Raw genomic sequence first — 23,421 nt, 5'->3', positions numbered from 1 at the left:
TTCGCGCCAGTGTCCTTATACCTTCAAGGGAGAATTGTGAGGCTGATCAGGAGTCGCGTATTCTGGAAATCGAAACAGAGTGGACGTTACAGGATACAGGTTTTACACTCATTTGTAATCATTATTTTTTGCCTAAAGTAGATTTATTTGCGTCTAGGACAAATCACAAATGCACCAGATTTGTTTCCTGGATGCGCGATCCTGAAGCCTGGGCTATTGATGCTTTTACCTTAGATTGGGGCAATCTTAAGTTTTACGCGTTTCCTCCATTTGTTTTAATTTTGCGGGTGATTCAGAAAATTATTGATAGTGAGGCGGAGGGCTTAGTAGTGGTACCCAGGTGGACGTCACAACCCTGGTACCCTGTTTTCCTTTCTTTATTGTTAAAGCCACCGCTAATTTTACACCCGAGTAAGAACTTACTTTCTTTTAATAGAACACCTCATCCTCTATGGCGATCTCTTACCCTGGTAGTCGGGCACTTATCAGCGAAGCTTTGAAGTTAAACAGCGTGCCTGAAGTATCTTTGGACATCTGCACAGATTCCTTGGCACCAGCCACGTTAAAGCAATACAACGTAGGTCTTCGGTTATGGTGGTCCTTTTGCCAATCCAGGAATATTAACGTGTTTTTAGTTACTGTCCCTTTATTATTAGAATTTCTTACAATACATTATCAGAAGGGTTTGTCTTATGGATCACTTAATAGCTATCGCTCCGCAATAGCGCAGATTGCAAGATTTGACATTGCCGAGGATTTTAGAGTAAAAAGATTTTTTAAGGGAGTATATGGACCCTTGGGATCTTGCTCTGGTATTAAACTTTATTAGGACACTTTCGCCTATAGACATGTCCTTAGACATTTTGTCTCAGAAATTAGTGATTCTCTTAGCTTTGGCCACAGGGCAAAGAGCGCAGACTCTGACCGCTATCGATAATAAGGAGTAATATAGGAACATCATTGTTACTTCAGATTTGATAACAATTAATATAACAAAGCGGTTAAAATCCTCAGGTCGAACCCGACCGCAACCCACCTTATTATTGCCATTTTTTAAGCAGGATCCCAGAGTAGTCCCAGTAATAGTATATTAACAACACACTAGTCAACACTTTAGTCACGAGGTTTATATACTATTTTATGCACTTTAGAATGCGAGAAACTAAAAATAAAAAAAATTACAAAACTAACAGTGGTTACAACGGTACTCTCGTATTACTGATAGTTGTTATTGATTGTTGTTGGCATGGTGGATTCACTTAAAATTTATTGTGCCCTGGAAGTGTTGCTATGGCACACAAAACAAATGTCAATCAGTTGTTATCAAACGGTGAGTCCAGAAAAATCGTATTTTTTGAAAATGAACATTGAAGAGGCCGCCCAAGAGGCCATCGCTAGCCTTCTTCCTGAACAGAATGCAGAGCAGGGATTAAAAGTGTCTCTTTTATCCCTGAAATGAGATATTAAAAGTTGCACACTAAAAAACCTTTTTAGGTAAGAGTGGAATAGACATTTCTGTATTTTCTGCGCACAGCACCAGGCACGCTGCGACTTCAACAGCAGTTCGGAAAGGTGTTAGCCTAGAAGTAATTCGACTTTCTGCGGGTCAGAAGCATCAAAGACTTTTGCCAATTTTTATAACCGCCCCTTGTTAGCTAATAATAATTTTCCGCAGGCTGTGTTTGGAGATTAGAGTTAGTATATTATACTGCATTGAGTTGAGTTTTTTAGTGTTATATTTTATGTTTCAGTTTTATTACTTGGATCACGTTTTTTATAATTTTTGTTACGTTTGATTGGGTTTTTCGTAATAAACTATATATAATCTGCTTTCCGTTTAATTGCTGCAAATTTCGATTTTTTGTCTTTAAACGTCTACAATATGAATTCTTATTTATAAAGACGAGGCCAAATATAATTATAAGATCAAACGAACTTACCTAAGTGATGTTCGATCTTAATTATATGTAGGCCTCGTCGAAATAAATAAGACCCTCCCTATTTCCCTGATCCCCTTATTTCAATTTGCACCAGTAAACTAGATTTCTTTAAATAAATGAGATACCGAGCGCCACCGTAGGCGGACGGGGGTAGGTACCGGGAATATCTTTTTTTATTTCTTTCTTTTAAATGTGTGGCTTGACCCTAGAAGCGGGGTACTACAATATGAATTCTTATTTATTTCGACGAGGCCTACATATAATTAAGATCGAACATCACTTAGGTAAGTTCGTTTGATCTTATAATTATACATCACTAAAATCAGAATAAAACGTACTATTTGGTGGGCTAAAAATCGAATATGGCGCCCATAAGAAAAAAGAAAGTTGATGATGACTGCCAAAAAACGAAACGTCGTGTGGCAAATTTGAATCCATCATCGAATAGCTGGAGAAAAGTGGCAATGAAAAGATGCTTTTAGTTTTGAGATATCTCTTCAAATAAGGTTAGAAATAAATAAAAACAAAAAATCGAGTTTTCAGTTTTTTTCGGATATCTTCGGAAGTACTCGGAAAATCGAAATTTTTAAAACGGCATTTGATTCAGCTTTGCGCAACTCTGCCCCAATTTAAACTTTTTCATATCTCTTATGGTTTCTGAGATCCCAATGGTGAGGGTCGAATTTGCATTACCCTGTATATTGGCTGGACAAAGTGGCATTACGACTTTCTTGTATAGCTCTACGACAGAAATATCTGCGCAATTCATGAAGTTCGGCAGCGGAACTGGAACAGTAATGTATTTGGACAACCGTATCACTGAAAAAAACCATGGGCTTTGATAATTACTTTACAAGTTACCAACTTCTGCAATATTTACAATCCAAATAAATTTTTGCGGGTTAGTTGTAGTGACAAGAGATTATAGATCACAACATCAATAAAACTCAATACATTTTTTTTGCTTTTAGTTGGGACCATAAGAATCAAACGATTTCAAAATAATCCGCTTTTGGACGATAAAGAGCTTAAGAAAAAAGGCCGGGTCTCCCACGACACAGCTGTTAGCAGAGATGAAATTGTTATAACCAAATAGTACGACAAGCCAGTGAATTTAGCCTCAAATTTGGTTGGAGTCGGGATACAGAACGACTGCAAGCGTTGGGATAAAAAACAAAACACTCACATACAAGTACTCAGACCAGAATCTGTAAGAATATATAACGTAAATATGGGAGGTGTGGATAAGGCCGGCTTGTTGTTGCGATTGTATCGATCCCATGTAAGATCTAGAAAATGGACACTTGGAATGATCTCCCATGCATTTGACGTTGTACTTGTTAACTCTTGGCTAGAGTATAGAAAAAAAAACGAATCTTTGGGTATAAGAAGAAGCAAAAATTTGAAAGTAAACCAGTAAAAGAAAAAAGACTAGATGGAGTTGATCATTATCCATTATATGATGACAAGCCCAATAATACCAGGTGCAAGTTGCCAGGCTGTTCTTCAAAAACACATGTTTATTGTGTAAAATGTGAATTATATTTGTGCTGCTTTAAGGGTAATAACTGTTTTTATAAGTTTCATAACAAATAAGAGTTTTAATAAATAAAATGTCCTCAACGTATATGCAAAGGGTGTTTTTTTTTCGAGGTATAGAACTTCAAGTTGGCATTACTCTTCAAGATGGCGACCGATTTAACAGCTGTCAAGTGATTTATTCTCAGTTTGGTTTGGCAATTCATCACGAATAGACTCACGCCTGAACAACGCTTGCAAATAGTGCAATTTTATTTCGAAAATAATGGTTCTGTGCGGAATACGTATCGCGCACTACGTCCATCAGAGCAGTTAATTCGATTAACCATGGAACGTTTTCGCACCACGTTTACTCTTATTGATAACTCGCATCCCCAGAGACGCCGTACGGTGCGTACAGAAGAAGCTATTGCTGCTGTAGAGCGTAGCATTGAGGAAGACCCGAATGAGTCTATCCGCCATCGAGCACAGGAACTGGATCTGTGTCCATCCACTTTATGGACGATTTTACGGAAGGATCTTGGTTTGCGTGCTTACAAAATCCAACTTGTGCAAGAATTGAAGCCAAACGATCATGAAGTAAGGCGTAGATTCGTCGAATGGGCCCAAAACGAGATTGTCGTTGTTCCCGATTTTCATAAGCGAATTTTGTTTAGCGATGAAGCGCACTTCTGGTTGAATGGCTACGTCAACAAACAAAACTGCCGCATTTGGAGTGAAGCTAATCCTCAAGTGTATGTCGAAACACCGTTACATCCAGAAAAACTGACTGTTTGGTGCGCTTTATGGGCTGGTGGAATCATTGGTCCGTACTTTTTCAAAAACGATGATGGCCAGAACGTTACAGTCAATGGTGATCGGTATAGAGCCATGATTACTAACTTTTTCATTCCTGAAGTGAACAACCATGATGTCCAGGAGCTGTGGTTCCAACAAGACGGCGCAACATGTCACACAGCTCGTGCCACAATCAATTTATTGAAAGACACGTTTGGTGACCGCCTAATTTCACGTTTTGGACCTGTGAATTGGCCTCCAAGATCTTGTGATTTAACACCGCTAGACTACTTTCTGTGGGGCTATGTAAAGTCATTGGTCTATGCGGATAAGCCACAAACGCTTGACCATTTGGAAGACAACAATCGCCGTGTTATTTCCGATATACGGCCACAAATGTTGGAAAAAGTCATCGAAAATTGGACAACCAGATTGGACTACATCCGAGCCAGCCGTGGCGGTCATATGCCAGAAATCATATTTAAAATGTAATGCCACAAGATTATCTTTCGAATAAATAAAATTCATGTCAATCGAATAATCCATCGTTGTTTTATTGCAATTTCAAGTTCTATACCTCGAAAAAAAACACCCTTTATATGAATTTTCCACTTAGACATATTGTCTTTCGTCGACGGCATGACGTCACGGCCGTAGGAAACCAATTAACCTAATTCACGAAAAATCATAAAAAAATGAATATTTTTCCCTCAAAACGCCAAATTTTTTCAAAATGTTTTTAGAAGGGTCATGACTGAAAGGGTTAATATACCGTATTAGTCGTGACCCGACGTCCAATCGACTCAAATTTGTATTCCCCAAAAGAGTGCAAATACGAGTAGAAATGCCGTCGTCCCAACGTCGGTTAATCGAACGTTGGATCAACGTCCAAATGCCGTTTGGGTATTATGCATAGTTCTTAGAAAACACATATGATTAGCATTAATTCTTCGATATAAATAGGAGCTGAGCAGACACAAAAAGGTAAATTTGCTGGAGGATGTTAATCAGTTGGAAAATAAATTGTACGTTAGATAGATATTACTGATTGCTGGTCCTTGTTCACTCCCAATGTCAACTTCTGCACAGTTACTCAGTTCGCCATGCGTAGATTGACATTTAAAGGAATGACAATATTTCTAGCTCTCTCTATATTTCAGCATTTAGATGGAAATTAAATGAAAAGTATTCGGCCAGATATTGTGGATAGAACAATGCTGCATATGGCATAACAGCAAATCGAAATCGAAAATAAAACTACACACCACCCGCGCCCCAATCATTAGTTTATTATTAAAATTTAAAAAAATCCAAGATTGACTTGGATGACCTTTTTTTGCTTCTCGCTTCACCGGGAGAATATCTGTAACAAAAAAAAAATATTATCACGAGAATATAAGAAATGTCAATGTGTTTTAAGTTTTAACTCAGTTTTAACTAATGTTAGCTGAAGCTTGATTTTATATTGTAGCATAAAATCAGTATAAAAATTCATTATACATTGAATGGTAATCTAGCACACAGGTGGTCTATTTCTGACCATAAACAAGTTTAGAAACGTATGAAAATTATACGCAAAGTTGCGAAGAAGGTATTTACCATACACATCTGTACGCATATTTTCGTATGCGTAACTTAACGTATAATGTAAGAAATTTACTGACTTTAAAAAAATTTATTTTATGCAAAACACGTATTTGTTAGCGCACGAGAAAACCCATCAGTTAAAAACAGCGCACGGGAAATGGGCACTTTCCAGCGTCCTCACGGAAAAGGTACATTTTTTCAAACAAATCAACCAAAAAATAGATTCAGACTAGTAAGAATAATGAAAATAACCTTTCCTACTCAGGTGCGGTAAATGCACTTTTATTTTCAACCAGGTATGTAATAACGTTATTTCTTATGTGTATACCAGGTGGAAAGATGAAATGACCTGCTTTTACTTTCCACCCGGGTGAATAGTGAGTCCTTTCCACCCGGGTAAATGTCAATATGCGTTTTGTCATATCTGGGCTTACTTTTTATAGTTAAGAGACTGTGCCGCCATCTCTGCAACAGCTCGCAGCTCAGGTGATGATGAGTAACATCTGCATCTTCAGAAATCTCCATGTTAAAAGCACTTTAAGAAACGTTTCAGCTCAAAATATTAAAAACGGAATAGCACAATAATGACGTTGTCAAGATTGTAAACAATTCACCAGTCGTTTATTATGGTTGAAGGCATAACTACTCGTGCACCTATACTACCTTATTGTAAAGACTATTAGCAATCAATATTTCCGCTGAATGATTTATTAACAGATTTGGATAAATGGTTGAAAATAAAATAGTATTCAAACCACGGTAGAAAGTTTAATTTCTGTCTCGAGATAAACTACCCAATCTCTTCACCTGAGTATGTAATATACTATTACACACTTATTTGAGTGCGGGAAAGAGTACTTTTCCGCATTGCAAAATTAATTTACAATAAATGTAAACTTTTAAAGGTAATATGTGTAGAGCGAGAATATCCACTTGCACCAACCTTTTTATGAGATGCTCAAGCAAATTAAAAAATTGAAAAAGTTATTAAACAGATAACAAACGAAAGCCCACAATATTCAGACAGGATTTAGTTTAAAATTCTCTAATTACTCCCTAGGTAGTGAAAGTGATATTTTCATCTCTCAAATGAGGGAGAAAACTTTTATTTTCTATAGAGGTCGTAGGAAATAGTTATTTGCGCATAGTTAAAAGCAGCAGTTAAATATTATGTTAATACCTGGTTGAAGAAGGTGTTGTTACTAAAGATATGTTTGTCAATTTGTCAAGAAAGTGACAAAGTGTCTTTAGACAGTGTGACTTTTACTGGTGGTACTTTTCGTCCCTAGGGAAGAAAAGTTTTAAATTGAACACCCTGTTTCTATTCTTTTTTTTTAATTATTCGCAAGAAGGCTAGTAATTATTCTTAATACTTCCCTATACCTATTTTGCACCGTTTCCTAGATGTTTCATAAAAATGGTGGCTTTGTCAGCAAAACGGTAGTCTAAACATTAATTAAATTCTCAAGTCCTGAAAAGCTTGCCGATGTGACCTTTTGTCCTCAGTTCCTTTACCTAACTTCAACTGTTTCTGACTTAATAACAGTTTTTCCTTAAAGGGTGCATACAATCGTAATCCATACCAATTTGAATACGGACACCTGCTTGGCCTTAATGACTAGATGTCGTTTCTATAACGACAACATGTTCTGACAGATATTTGTCAAATACAAAACTGGTTAAAACTTAGCACAAACAGGGGTCCGTATTCAGATTAGTATGGATTACGATTTTATACGCACTTTAAGAAAAAAGTGTTATTAAGTCAGAATCGGTTGAAGTTAGGTAGAGGAAGAGTACATATAGATTTGTTCTAAATTTAATGTTCTTTTTTTCACTTTTTTTTAAAGGTTTTTATGAATTTTGTAAATGTACTTTACCCTTTAACCATTAACCGTATTAGCAAAGCAATATTAAAACATTAAATATCTCCAAAACCCTTTAAGATCTAAAACTAGTATACTTTTTTTAAATAGAAAATATATTAGAATAATATTTTGAAATCGTATCTCCGTTTCAGCTGCGTAAAATAAGTCCTTTTAAGCAGCTGAAATAGTTGCAGATAGCGTAGTAGTAGCAAAATAGTAGTAGTAATGATGTAGCTCTATGTCCCATTTCTTATGGTCCACCCTATACAGGGTTATTCACATTATTCGACACGGAAGATTGCGACTAACCTATTCACTTTCAAAAAAGTTTTGATTCTGGGATGGATATAGACCTATTGAAGGTAGGTTTTAAAAATATTTTCAAGATGTACCGGTTGTCCCAAATGCAGAAAAAGTATCAAAGTAATGTTTTTTCAATTGGAACACCTAGTATATTACTTTATTTTCAGAATCTACGTTGAAAATAAAAATTAATTGAAGTTCATTGATGTTTGATAGGTCTAAACTTTACAGTTCCTCAGATATTCCTTAATTTGTAAAAATGTAGAACAAATATTAACATTTAAACATTCAACCTTCCTTTGAGATTTATTGACCAACATTGGTTTGGGCGCTGATAACAGATTAAGTTTTATGACCCAAAAGTGATAAATTGTCTAGCTCATATCAGGGCGAGTTTCAAAAAATTTAATCAAAAACTAAAATTTTGAAGTATGAAAAGTTTCAGAAATGCGATGTAAAGGCTAGGATGGTTATTGTACAAAGTGTAGCTGATAACATTCTGGAAATGCTGAAAGATAAGAAGACTGCCAGGGACATAATGCATACTTTAACTCAAACCTATGCAAAGACAGGTATTTCCACTCAAGTAATGTTGCAAAAAAAGCTACGAAGCCTAAAATATAATAATAAAACATCCCTGAATGTTTTTCTTACGGAATTCGATCAAACAATTAATGAGTTAAATGCAGCTGGAGGTAAGCTTGACAAGAACGGAATTATATTACAACTTTTATCAGTAATGCCAGAGACATATCAGGCTGTAACAACAGCTATTGATATTATGTTCTGCCAGGATCAGAGTGTAGTTACCCTAGATTTTGTGAAAAGCAAACAGCTTTTGGAGGAGGCTCGTCAAAACAGGTCAAAAAGCCAGAATGAGGATCAAAATTTAGCTTTTGTAGGATATCAGAACCATTTTAGAAGAAAACCTGGAAACATTAGACAGGAAAATCACAAGGAAAATCATACACAGGTCAACAGAGGTCAAGTTCGTGTGGAAAATGCAAATGAAACAGGTTACAAGGGAAATTTTCCATTTAAGTGCCACTACTGTCAAAGAATTGGTCACAAAAAGTCAAATTGTTTCTTCAGACAGAGACAACAAAGGGAAGGAACCTACCAAAGTGCCAATAATGTTCAAGGATCAGGACTTTATGATCAGGATCAGGATCGAGATCAGGATGGTGCATCAGCAATTACATTTCTATGTTCCAATGAAGACACATCTTTGCTAGAACAGGTCAGTACAGTAGCTAGTGCCAATAATACTACTTTGAATGTTGAAAATGTGTATGTTGTTCAATTTGTCATAGACAGCGGTGCAACTAATCATTTAATAGGAAAAAATTTAGACAAATTTGTGAAAAACAATGTAAATATTTACCAGAAAATAAATGTTGCAAAGGAAGGTGAAACATTAGTTGCTGAAAAGGAAGGGTGTCTATACCTACATTCTAAATCAGGCTTACCAGTAACTGTTAAGAATGTATGGGTATGTGAGAACTTAATGCATAATTTGCTTTCTGTAAGAAAACTGGAAGAATGTGGATTTGAAGTATCATTTAAAGACAAAAAGGTGTATATTTTGAAAAATAAGGTTACTGTTTTGGAAGGAAATTTAAAGGGGAATTTGTACATAATAGGTCTTTACTTGAATAAAAATACTTGTTTAGTTAACCAAGGAGTTGAAGAGCAAATGTTGATACACAGGAAAATGGGGCACTCAGCCAAATATCCTGCACCCCAATTATGTGAAATTTGTCTGAAAGGCAAACAAACCAGGTTACCTTTTGTTAATCTTTCTGAAAATAGGAAACCATCAATACTAGAAGTAGTTTCTACAGATCTTTGTGGGCCGATAAATCCCGAAACACATGATGGTAAAAGATACTTTTTAACATTTGTTGATCACTACTCACATTTTTGCATTTGTTATTTGTTAACTAACAAGAATGAAACATTAGTAAAATTTAAAGAATATGTCTCAATGGTGGAAGCTAAATTTACAGCCAAAATCTATAAAATCAGGTGTGACAATGGAGGTGAATATACTTCCCAAAATTTCAAAAACTTTTGCAAGGAAAAAGGCATTAAAATTCAATATACAGTTGCTTATAACCCGGAACAGAATGGTGTAGCGGAACGTTACAACCGCACCATTATGGAAAAAGCAAGGTGTATGCTTTATGATTCCAATTTAGACCAAATCATTGTGGGGCGAAGCAGTGTGGTCAGCTGTATACTTAATAAATAGATTGAAGACTCGTGGAATAGATCAAGAAAAGTGTCCAGCAGAAATTTGGTATCAGGCCCCTCCTAACTTGGCCAAAATAAAATTGTTTGGGTGTACTGCTTACAATCTTATCCCTAAACAATTACGAACTTCAAAACTGGATCCTCATTGTAAAGCAATGATAATGGTTGGCTATGCTGATAATGGGTATCGCTTGTGGGATGAAACTGAAAGAAAAATAATTCATGCCAGAAATGTTATTTTTGAAGAGGTGAAACCAAAGTTTGCAGAAATTTACTTGCAAGACAATCAGAAAAACAATGAAATTGAAGATAACAAAGAAAAGGAGAACACCGATAAAGATAAAATAAAAATTACACCACAGCAGAATGAACCTCAAAATGAGCACTTGCAAATGCTGAATAAAAATTCAGAATCTGTCAGAAAAGAAGCACAAGGGCCAAACAACTACCTAGTTATCTAAAGGACTTTGAATTGAGTGAAGTGGATGGTGATAAAGAATCTAATTTGTTCAGCGCATTGTCAGTTGAAACAATGCTAATGGAAGTGCCAAACACCTACAAGGAAGCCGAAAAAAGGGATGACGGATGGTTAGAAGCTGTTCAGCGAGAACTTCATTGTTTGGAAGAGAATGCTACCTGGGACCTAGTTCGACCACCTGAAGATGTGGACATTATTGACTCAAAGTGGGTTTTCCGGGAAAAACTTGTTAATAGTGTTGTGACAAAAAGAGCTCGTTTAGTGGCAAGAGGGTATCAACAAACCTCTTTAAGTGAAGAAGTGTACGCACCAGTAGTAAGAATGAGTACGATTAAAGTTTTACTATGTTTGTATCTTGAATTTGACTTGAATGTTAGACAACTTGATGTGTCATCTGCATTCTTGAATGAAACACTGAACAACCCTGTTTATATGATACAACCAGAAGGTTTGAATGTCAATGATAAAAGTTTGGTTTGTAAACTGAAAAAGGCGCATTATGGACTCAAGCAAGCACCAAAGTGCTGGAATTCGCTTTTTAATACTACATTACTTATGGCGAATTCGACTGGGAAGCACTATCCGAGTGCACGGCCTACCCCAGTTCAATTCGCATTTTCTCAGTGCCATGTAAAAGTTGCTCTAACTCGGATTAGGTGCAGTTAGCACGCGGCACTAAGAAAGTGCGAGCCATACCAGTGCAGTTATTAAATCGAGGTTGATTCGACTGGGATTGACAATTGACAGAAAATTTATCTAATTTATCAAATTGTCCCAAGCAAGCTAACCACTCTTCATCCGAGGAATCACTCTTGCTGCTAGATCACGTGTTTAATAAAAATTCTTCAAGTAAAGCCGTTGATACCATTTCTATTTATTTGTTTTGTTTGTTTCTCTTGACAGAACTGAACTAGAACTATACTAGCAGCACAGTTCTAAAATTTTGCACTAAGTGCTAAAACACCGCACCGAATGCAAGCCAGCCGAATTCTCACAAACCGCACTAAACCGGTGCATTTCGGAGACGAACATAAATATTTTCAAAACCAGTGCAGAACTTTATCAGTCGAACAACCAGCACCGAGCGAGTGTGCTTTCAGTGCAGATTAGTGCGCACTAGTGCCGCTAGTCGAATTCGCTATTAATTTGGGTTTTCAGCGTTCTATGAAAGATCCATGTTCATATTTTACCAGTACCATTTATTTACTTATACATGTCGACGATATGATAATGTTTTCAAAAAGTAATTGGACAATTTGATAAATAGTATATCAAAATCTTTCAAAATTACAGAATTGACCAACAGGAATTTAGTGTTTTTAGGTCTAGAGATAAAAAGGTTGGGTGATCATTTATTTATAACACAGAGAGAACTTATCAGAAGATTGTTACAAAAATTTAAAATGTCGCAAATACCAATGCAACCGAAGTTAAAATTAACAGCAGGAAATACGAATAATGTTTCTTCAAATATTCCATATAGGGAATTAATTGGTGGACTTATGTACTTAATGTTAGGATCAAGACCAGACCTATGTTATACTATAACCTTTTTTAGTCAGTTTCAGAACAGTTATGAAACAGAACACTGGAACTACTTGAAATCTGTTCTTAAATATGTAAATAATACAAAGAATTTTGGTCTTAAATATACAAAGTCAAATCAGTCCAGTCCTGTTAAACTTATCACTTATGTAGACTCAGATTTTGCTAATGAAGCAGACAGACGAAGTATTTCTGGTTTTTTAGTGAAAATGAATGATAATGTTGTATTTTGGAATTCAAAGAAACAAAGTGTAGTTGCACTTTCTAGTGCTGAAGCGGAATACGTGGCATTATCCTTATCTGTGAGTGAAAGTTTCTTTTTCGGGTATATCTTATCTGAAATAATGTTAAAAATTGAAATTTTTTCCTATTACAGTTTTTGAAGATAATCAATCATGCATAAGGATGGCATCTACATTAGAAACAAAGAGAACTAAACATGTTGATGTAAAACATCATTTTATCCGTGATTGCCTTTCTCAAGGAAAAATTACTTTGAATTATATTTCAACTGATTTACAACAAGCTGACATTTTAACTAAGGCTCTTACAAAACAAAAGTTTACTTGTTTTAGGAACTGTTTGAATGTTGTTGAATTACCTTGCTCAGAGTTGTGAGATGTTAATTTACTAGTTTAAGTTTTTGTTTCTTCTCTAAAATGTTAAAGTTTTTATTTTGAATTTAAATTATGTAAACTTGTTGATGTTACATACAATCACAGACTTGAGGGGGAGTGTAGAAAATCCTTAACCGGAATCCAAGTCTGTTACTGTAATCATTGGCAACACTGTGGTCTGTAAGTCATTGTAATGTCATTTATCGTTTGTCAAAAAGATGTCACTATGTCTTTGTAAGTACAGTTAAAAAAAAATTACTGCAATGTAATGTAGAGTGTGTATTAAAAAGGAAACTTAAGTTTTTAAAATAAAAGTTATACTTGACGTGTAATTAGTTTTTTTACTTAACACCGTCGAAGCAATCCAAGAAATAATACAATTTTGAGCCTGCAACACTGTAAAAGCCAGTTGACACCTGTTAAAAACAGTCACATGACCTTAAAAATGTAGTTTAAATGTTGAAAAATTGGTAAATTTTTATAATAATTTGTAATGAATATTGTTTCAACTCAATATCATGTAACAAAGATCTTACCATAATAATTACTTGTGCCTATGCTGTTATGTTCAATTTTCAGTCAATATTAATAAACTACATTTTGAAATATACAGACAATGCCTACTTATAAATATCTCAAAATGCCTTGTAGTGTCTTGTAATACCTCACAATGCTTCGTAGTAATGGAAATGACCTCAACATTCTACCTCTGGGTTGATATGGAGAATAAGTAAATTTATTAATACTACAACTAAAAACTTGGGTAAACCCTGCCTCGTATACTACATATAATACATATTAACTTAGGTTGAACAATGCAGTCTACAAAGAGTACAATGATGATTATTGTGTTAAAGGTAAAACCATAATGAAAACTGCATTGCTTTTTATGTTACTTTCATGTTATAATTAATAATTTAAAATCAATTAACTCACCTTAAAACTTGCTTTTTAATCCACTGTAATGTAGATAGTTTCAAATATTGCACAGGATTTTATTCTTCTCCAACTTGACTTGATTGCAGTCCCTGGGAAACGTAGTCACTTTCTTCATAAAAGTTGTGCTTTTTCATCCACATGGAAAAGTAGTGATGTATGCAGCATATTACCAGTTGCAGATCTGTAAGACTAGCCTAATTAGTTACTAGAACCACCCTTAAAAAATGTGTAGTAATGATGCATCAGCATGGTTTATTACATAGGTTAGGTTTGAAATTGTCATTGTAATCTTACCTGGGCCCAGCAGCTGTTGTATCCATTATGTCTATCAAAAAAACATACATTTACTTGATTTTAGTGTATAATTTTCATTAATTAAATTATTGGATTTTGTCATAAAAATATAATTTAGCAGCATGTTATAGGTAGATTTTTTGACATAACAAGTGACAAGACTGACAAGTGGGATTAGTGGGAATTTTACTTGACAACAAACAGATTCAAGAGGGCGGCCCCTTATCAACAAACGTTGCGTGACGTCACAGTGGGTGCTCGGGTGCACAGTATGAACTTAAAACCAATGGGTTATTCTTTACATTGAACAAGTGAAGCCACCTCCACTGAGTGGAGGTATTACTTTCCTTCTGACAAAGTATTTATACTATAAAGTGATACGCTTGAATAATCAAAATATCTAAAAATTCAGCTTTATTAAGTATTGACTTATTTCTTTAAACAAAAACATTGCAGCTGCACAAAGATGTTTGCTTTACAATCATAGTACTAGATAGGTAAATATTGTCTCATATGAGTAGTTTCTAGACCTATTAGTTGAACTCACAGCAAACTACCTTATTACTGCTATTACTGTGAGTTCCCAATCAAACTACCCGTCTGAAAGGACTTTCACGTTGTGACTTGAGTATTAAAAAAACTGAGTGGTTGTGTCTTTGAAAAAAAACTATATTATCGATCGAAAAAACCGGGAAAAAAGGGGTTGTCGACACACTAATGGTGGGTTTAGACAGAACATTTAACTGGAACATTAGTGTTAGTGTTAGCATTCAGAAAATATACAGCATAAAATTCAATGAGTTGGTTTATACAGATTTAGCATTAGTGTTATCTGTAACATGTGACCTTGAAAGTATTTAATTTTTAATCCATACCACTAAATCTAAATTTTACTTCAATGACGTGCGCCACCGCCTTCTTTACAAGAAAGCCTAGAATGTGACTTTTAATGGCGGCGTTATCGGATTTTTTTTTGTACACAAACCTATGGAGATGCAGTAGAAAATATGTTTTTTTTTATTTTTTCGTGTAGTTGATTAGAAGTTGTGAGTGAAAAATCAAAGAACGCTTCATTCCTGATCCAGATATGTATAGATATGGCTTTTTATATCCAATAAAGTCCAGCCAAAGCAAGTTTGGTTAGAACCCTTTGTCTTGGAAAGTAGGAACAAACTAATGTAAAAACTGCTCAATCAAAGAAAATTTGGAAATCCTTGAATCTAGGTAAGCAAAATTGGTAAATGGGTTTTATATTATTACCAAGACCTTTCTTTTAAAATGTAAATGTGCCAATAGAACTTCTAAAAGCTGTCCTGTTTCTTCAGAGTAAACCTTTGTTGCTCTCAAAACGCAGGCGGCCTCAAAATGTAACTCACATAAGTCACATACCAATGTATGTAAGAGGCAATAAGTTTTACTGAGTGAGAAAGCATATTGTACTTACCACTGAGTATTGTGTTGGAGTAAAATCATTCCACTTCAAAGCTTTCAACCACTGTTGGGTTCGAGCAGGGTCTTTTGAAAAGTAAAAGACTGACACTTTTGGGCCTTTCACCAAATTGCTTTTAGAAATTTGGCAAACAACCAGTGGACGGCATATTGTAGAGGCAATAGAATTTAAGTTAAAAAACCAACCACAAATTATAGAACAATGAAGGAACAATAACAATAGTGATAACACAATAAAATGAACACAAACTACACTTTCACTAGAACAATAAACGTATAAACAACAATTACTTTGGCAAGTAATCCCAAGTCTTGACTTTAAACCTTAAAAATTAATTTAATCATCCAAAAACTCAATTTCCACAATACAAACAAATGCAAACTGTCAATCCCATATTTCGGCCATATTGGAATTTTTGGCATGCACCTTCTTGGCTTTCTTGTACAGAGGGCGGTGCGTGCGCACATTAGACGTTTATTTGACAATTTTACTACCATTTTAACAATTTTTTTTTTGTTTCGGGTTTCGGGTCAGGGTTCACTGTTTTTGAATTTGTAAAAGTTTATAATAATGGATGACAAAAGATTCAATGATATTGAATTGATTGAATTAGTGAGACAATTCAGCTGCTTGTGGGATTCACGAATGTCTACTTATAAGAACAAAAACATTAAGGAAAACGCCTGGACATCCATAAGCGAAATAATGGGATTCTCAATAGATGCTTGCCAATATAGATGGTTAGCTCTAAGGCAACGTTTCGCTAAAGAAAAAAGAGAATGGCAGTCTGTCCCATCAGGAAGTAGTGCTGATATATCAAACAAATGGCCACTTTTTGAATTATTATTGTTTTTAGACAATATAGTAAAACCAAGAAAGTAAGTTAAAAACAATACTGTGACAAAACTATTATTTACTCACTTTCTTTGAATTTTTACAGGACTGAGGGAAACATTAAGACTAAAGCTTTTGCCAGCAGCTCCTTAACATCACCTGCAGAAAGCAGTAGTTGTTCGGCACATTGGCATATATTCCAGGAAATCTTGCCAGAGTCACCAAAGGAAGCACAAGACCCTATATTCTTAAGCGACAATGAACAAGTTGAAAACAATTCTACAAAAAAAAATATCTCAAGCAGTACATTGACCATGAAACGAAAACTGCAAGAACTGAACCAAGATATACCACAAAAATTAAAATTGAAAAAAAAAGATTGTACAGCACAACCTACTGCAATGCTTAGCAAAAGCATTGACAATGCTTTCGAAAAACTAAACCAGCTCGTTGATGTTCAGCCTACCAGGGAAGTTCCAAATAAGTTGGAAAATACTAATTATTCGTTTGGGCTTACCATAGCTGTGATGTTAGAAGAACTGGAACCCCAACAACAACTGATTATGAGGAAGAAAATTATGAAGCTCTGGGCAGAGAGTGATGTGTGAAACTGTGAAAAGTAGATGTATTTATTGATAAAAAAATGTTGATAGACAACTGACAGTTTAAGTTTATTTATTTTCATAATAAATACAATTTTAAACAGGAATTGAACCTTGTTTTCCATTTGCCATGGAACACTTCCAACATCTGAAACAAAATAATCTGCCAACACATCTCTTGTTTCTTGATAGGTTCGTTTGCAGTTACTGGTTCTACTAAGTGCAATAGATGTTAGGCCTGTTCCTAAATCATCAGGAGGCGAACTCCGTAACGATGTAGGAAATAGAAAACGCATAGAAATAGACAAGAAAGAAAATTTCTTTCTATTAACTGTTGGTACTCTCTAAGTTATTTTCTATCACATTCGGCTGACACCGTCAACAGAAAACGGGAAGCTATCGGTCCTAAAAACATTGACTAATTTCTAGTAATAAATCTAGGGCTTTTGTTTCCTCGTATTCAGGGTTAATGACAAGTATCAATGACAATAATTTGAATAATTCTACGTTTTTTTATTCTTTCTCAGTATTTAATCATATATTTCAAAGTTTGCATTCTAAAATAGTCCGTTTTGTTCCCATTATTGTTGTTGTATTTATTGTAGTTCTGTCGTCAGTTTCTTATTTTCTTGTTAGACCATTAATATTTCTCAGTTCCTTGTTAACATGCTACCAATTGTTATGCATTTTGTGAAGGTAGTAGGATGGGACTTTAGGATGTGTTGATGGAACTCATATAGCCATAACACAACCATTCCATCATAAGCAGCTTAAACCTCAGAAACAACAACTAATAGATGCATTAACACTTTTACTAAAAACTCAAAAACAATGAAAGAGGGGTGCAAACACAATCAATTGGTCCCCAACACAACCTTATTATTGACACAATGTTGACACTGACGGGCATAAAGGTTAAAAAACAAAACATTTGAATTTTAGAAGACGACGGAAAAGAAAGATTGACAAATACAAAATTTCATAGCTCCAAGAGAGATAAATTCATAGCAAGACCTCATTTGGTCTTTCTATTTTGCACAACCCGAATAGCTACGTTGAGTGCCGATCTTCGCCAATCGAAACGTAGAGAGTACCATATATTACAATAGAGAAGAGTTTTCTATGATAGCAAAGAAATTTCCTTGCTATTTGTTACAGAGTTCGTCTTCAGATCTCCAGGAACCAAAATCCAACTGGCCATTTTCATCAATGAAATCAGTATAACCAGTCGCGCAATACTTTCTTTGTTCTGCAGGAAGACCCATATTGTTTTGTAAAAAACTGTGTAATACTACTGTAGCTTTGACAATTTTATCACACATTTCAACATTTGTCATGAGAGGACTTTTTAATATTCTCCACCTCTGCACTAGAATTCCAAATGTGTTTTCTATGGTTCTTCTAGCTCGAGAAAGTCTATAATTAAATATGTTTTTTCTGTCACCAAGAAACTGACCTGCATATGGACGCATTATTCTGCTATGCAACGGAAAGGCTTGATCAGCAACCATAAAATGTTGCAAAGGTATTTGTGACTTTGGTAAATTTTTAGCAGGAGGCAAGTTTAACTGATCATTTAATAAACTCTGTCCAAATCCACTTTCTTTAAAAACAACACTGTCATGGTTAGAGCCATATCCACCTATGTCCACTAGAGTGAATCGATATTGGAAGTCACATGCTGCCATCAAGACAATACTAAAATGCTTCTTGTAATTGAAGAATTGTGATCCAGAAAATTTTGGGCATTGTATGTTCACATGTTTTCCATCAATAGCTCCTACACAATTAGGTATATTCCATCTAACTTCAGTGTCATTGTTAGCCTATGTGCTGGAGATAAAGGATTTTTTGTGACATCTTTTTGTAGGGCCGATTGAACAATCTCAAGGAGGTAGTTGAACAAGTCAGGTGTCATCCATGTATATTTAAAATACTGTTCAAAATCCCTCTCTTTATTAAGCATATCATTAACTAGAGATGCAAAATGTCCATGCTGATCTCAACTTTGTTTTCTATTAATTGGTCTTGCCTTAAATCTTCTAACTCTTTGACTCTGACTTTTCTTCCATTCAGTGAAAACTTGACAAGAAGAGAGCAACAATAATGTTGCCAACAATATACACCCTTTCTTATGATTCCGTTGTAACATTTGTTTGAAATATGTAAGGTACCAAATCGGAATAATTAATATTTCAAATAAAAACAAAACAATGTTTATAGGTTAGGTCACGTGGTAATAATCTTTTACATTTGATCTAGGGGCATGCGCAAAATCTTAATGTTAAATGCTGTATAAACCATACCTCATGCACTAATACTAAATTTAATTTTAACACTAAATTTGCTAATGTTAAATTTCTGTCTAAACCTACCATTAAACTTTAAAAAATGGTAAATTAAATTTAGACAGTTGTAAAAACTAAAATTGCAAAATACAGGTTATGTGACGTTGTAAATGCAATTCTGCATGTTCTTGCAACACTGTAAAGGCCAGTTGACATTTGTCAAAATTAGTCACGTGACGTTTAAAATTTAAAAATTTGGTAAATTAAATTTAGACCATTTTAGACAGTTGTAAAAGCTGAAATTGCAGGAGACACATCACACATGACTTTGATTATGCCATTTTAGAGCTTGCAACACTGTCAAATCCAACTGACATCGGTCAAAAACAGTCAGGTGATTTTAAAATGTAATTTAAATGTTAATCAATTGTTAAATTTAATTTAGACAGTTGAAAAGCTGAAATTCTAAAATACACGTTGTGTGGCGTTAATAATACAATTTTAAGCATGCAACACTGTAAAAGCCAGTTGACACCTGTTGAAAACAGTCATGTGACCTTAAAAATGTAGTTTAAATGTTGCAAAATTGGTAAATTATTATAATTTGTAATGAATATTGTTACAACTCAATATCATGTAACAAAGATTTTACCATAATAATTACTTGTGCCTATGCTGTTCTGTTCATTTTTCATTCAATTTTGTTATATTAATACACTACATGTTGAAATATACAGACAATGCCTCAAAATACTCTCTAATGCCTTGTAATACCTCACAATGCTTTGTAATAATGGGAAAGTGCCTCATAATACCTCAAGTGTGTACACCAAATTACTTCGGTCATTTGACCCCTTGGGTTTTTGACATTTATTTGAAAACATTTGAATATTAGTATGGAGTATGTTGCATAAAATATGTTAAGAATTGTTTCTAGAATCCAAAACCTCGTTCAAAAATAAAAACATAAGGTTCAAAGTGTTTTTGCTAAAGTGTATAATGATGATTATTGTGTTAAACATAAAACGATAATGAAAACTGTAATGCTTTTCATTTGAATGTTAATTTAAGTAAAATCACTATACTGACCTTAAAACTTTCTTTTTATCCACTGTTCTAATATAAGTAGTTAAACCCATTGCACACAATTTCACTCTTCAACTTGATTGATATGTTGCACCTTCTATTGGTTCCTCCTTCCTGGCTTAGGTGAATTTATTCATAAAGGTTGTGTTTTTTTATCCACATGGAAAAGTAGTCAAGTATTGAGCATATACTGGATATAGATCTGTGAAATAGGCCCAATTTGTTACTTGAACCACCCTTAAAAAATGTCATATACTAGAAAAATTTGTAGTAATGATGCATGACTGCATGAACATGAACATGGTTTATTAAGGTTAGGTATGAAATCTTACCTGGGCCAGCAGGCCTTGTATTCATTATGACCATTGAAAAATATACATTTATGTACTTGATTTTAATTCATAATCTTCACCAATTATTGGATTATTGTAATAAAAATACAATATTTTAGCTGCATGCATCCACTACAAAAGCAAAATGACAAGTGGTGTTGACATTTTTTGACATTACAACACAACATATCCCAGATGGCCTTCTCAGCGGAACTTGTTTTCTTAAAGCGATACGCCGGGTGACGTCACAGTGGATGCTCGGGTGTACAATATTCACTTAGTACCCAAGGGATTGCAAGTGTTGTATGTAGTCCATCTTCACAGAGTGGAGGCATTACTTTCCTTCTGATAAATATTTATTTATAGAAAGGGGTAAGTTCGACTAATCGAAATATCTAAAAATTTAGATTCATTAAGTATTGTATTTATGGTTTAAAAAAAAAAACATTGCATCGGCACAAAGATGTTTTGTTGACAATCATATAGTACTTGATAGGTAGATGTCTCATATATGATCGAGGGCATTAATGAGAGCGATGCACGTCATTGACGTTTAACGCGCCACGTAGCCAGATGTTTAGTTTCTTCATTAAAACCTGAACTTTACATAAATTTTGTTTTTCTTTACTTCATATATAGAAGTTGAGGCAGTTTTTTAACAGATAATTTTGAATAACATTATTACTCAATATTCAGGTTTATTTCCTAATCCTTTTTAAAATTGCTAAAACTATCTTGTGCTTCTAAAAGCAAAATCAAAAAAATATTTAAATTTAATATTTTAATTAAAAGTTATTATCTTAGAACTAACAATTATTACAGTACTTGTAATTAGTTTAAAAATCTGCATAATTGCAAATAAGTAATAATTACATAAATATTTTAACTTGAATGTGCAATATAGCAATGTTAACAAGCAGATCTAATATCTAATTATTTTAGTTTAAAGAGCATCTCTCTTTATTGAATCAGTGTCATCCCAAAAAAATTCCGTTTATGGATTTCCTTCCTTGTAATAAGTCAAAGCAGTGTCTCAGGTCCATTTTTAAACAATAACAGTTATGTAGATGTAAGTAACAAAAAAATCTGTTCTTTTTTACTTACGCAATTTTAACTCTTACATTTTTAAAATACATTTTACTTAATAACCTAAAAATAGAAATGTTACATTAATCTGAAAAATTATCCTCACTGCTTGAATCATCCTGTTGGTCATCTACACATACAGGTGTGGTAAATCCAAAACCGACCATAGGAAAACCATGTAACTGACAGAGAAACGTAAATATCAAGTAGGTCATATTTTCAGCGCGCTGTTGCCAAAATCCAGCACCGTCGACAAAATTAATTTTGTTCTTGGATTATTATTTTGGATATTTGAAATAGCTTTTAATCAAATGTCAAATTTTGTGTCTTCATGGCCTCCTATTTAAGATGGAGATCTAGATTTATAATGTTTTCAGCGCGCTGAAAATTGATATTTTTTTCGTTTTCTGTCTTTGTCCCGCGCATGCAATTATCTACGTTTCTCTGTCAGTTACACGGTTTTCCTATGGTCGGTTTTGGATTTACCACACCTGTATAATCAGTGGTTGTATTTCTTCTCGGTCCATAACCTGCTCTCTATTGTACCATTTCATAATTTCTTCCTCTGTGTGACGAATACTATTTTTCCATACGGCTGGTGTCACGGTTGTTAAAGCTTCCTTCCACATATTAAGAGCGTTATCAATAGATCTGAAACATCATAGCTGGTAAAACTATAGTCATAGAGACTTTAGACAAATTTTACCTGCCATCCCTGCCCTGCCAATATGCATATTATAGTAGTTTTTAAAAATTTTCCTGGTTCATCTCACCATGATAATCCCCAGACTGGCTCTTTGAAGCAAATATGAGCTCAGCACCCGGAATAACTCCATTTTCATTACCCGCATGAAGAATAATGAATCTAAATGTTCCAGTAGCATTAGTTTCCACATCTAATACATAAATCATAATTTCCAAAAGGGATTCTGACAAAAAGCATCAAGATTAGAATCATGCAAAATTAAAAACAAAAAGATAAGCATTTTCTAAAAAAAAAAAGTTAAATTTTGACTTAAAGAGTTTTGCTCGTAACTAACCTTTTGCCATCTACCCTGGTGCTCTTCACACTATGTTTGCTTTCATCCTGCCAGGAATGGCCTGGGGTCCCATTTTGGAATATCCATGTCTCATCTGTAAAAACAAATTGATAGAGATTTTGTTGCTTTATTTCTACATACCTGCGTAAAAATTGAATTCTTTTTAAAGCTATATCAGGAAGTTCCATTAATCCTCTTCGGGGGCAATCTCTTAACCAGTTAAACCCAATTTTATGAAGCACTTTACACAATGATTTTAATCCGCCTACAAAAATTTCTTTACTCCTTAACTTTTCATAAATACTTTCCATGGTTATGTGTTTTTCTAGAAAAAAGTCTTACCAAAACATTAATGAACAGGACATTATTTGGATACTTTGTTATTAGAACATTCTTAGGCCAGACTCATTAATCAACTCATGTGGGATATTTTTTGAAAATCTTTTGTTTTCTATGACATTTTGACGTAAAAAAATAAAAATAAAATAAAATAATTACAATCCAGTCGGTACATTTAGTCAGTTTGACAACACTGATGCAAAATTATGGCCTATTTAAAA

General features: G+C 34.3%; 1 protein-coding gene and 2 long non-coding RNA genes across 4 annotated transcripts in view; 2 read left to right on the top strand and 1 right to left on the bottom strand.

Annotated features, from left to right (window-relative positions):
* Positions 1 to 3,459: 3,459 nt before the first annotated feature.
* On the bottom strand, positions 3,460 to 23,180 carry LOC145731885 (uncharacterized). 2 transcript variants are annotated; one of them, XR_014178904.1, is made up of 6 exons: positions 22,862 to 23,180; positions 22,528 to 22,717; positions 20,736 to 22,472; positions 20,407 to 20,640; positions 13,847 to 14,030; positions 3,460 to 5,619 (listed from the first exon to the last, which is right to left on the bottom strand). It is a non-coding gene; the product is annotated as an uncharacterized LOC145731885 (long non-coding RNA). The 2 variants fall into 2 exon arrangements; XR_014178903.1 differs by having other exon boundaries at positions 20,407 to 20,605.
* Positions 15,045 to 23,421, top strand: part of LOC145731888 (uncharacterized) — a 33,996-nt gene continuing 25,619 nt past the window's right edge. The window contains exon 1 of the long non-coding RNA XR_014178907.1: positions 15,045 to 16,046. This is a non-coding gene — a long non-coding RNA (uncharacterized LOC145731888). The remainder of the gene's footprint in view (positions 16,047 to 23,421) is intronic.
* LOC145731883 (uncharacterized) lies at positions 16,115 to 17,175 on the top strand. The gene is made up of 2 exons (XM_081983879.1): positions 16,115 to 16,471; positions 16,534 to 17,175. The coding sequence occupies exons 1-2, from the start codon at positions 16,164 to 16,166 to the stop codon at positions 17,033 to 17,035; spliced, it is 810 nt and encodes a 269-aa protein (XP_081840005.1). The 5' UTR covers positions 16,115 to 16,163; the 3' UTR covers positions 17,036 to 17,175.

The sequence above is a fragment of the Ips typographus genome, linkage group LG7 (genome assembly GCF_016097725.1).
Source record: "Ips typographus isolate SLU linkage group LG7, UJ_Ityp_2.0, whole genome shotgun sequence".
NCBI lineage: Eukaryota > Metazoa > Arthropoda > Insecta > Coleoptera > Curculionidae > Ips > Ips typographus.
Note: the sequence above shows the minus strand (reverse complement) of the source record. Positions and strands in the feature narration are given on the sequence as shown.

Excerpts from the sequence above, each read along its gene's own strand:
- LOC145731883 (XM_081983879.1), top strand. The coding sequence starts at position 16,164 with ATGGATGACAAAAGATTCAATGATATTGAATTGATTGAATTAGTGAGA. Across the intron at positions 16,472-16,533 it reads AATATAGTAAAACCAAGAAA|GACTGAGGGAAACATTAAGA; the intron begins GTAAGTTAAAAA and ends GAATTTTTACAG.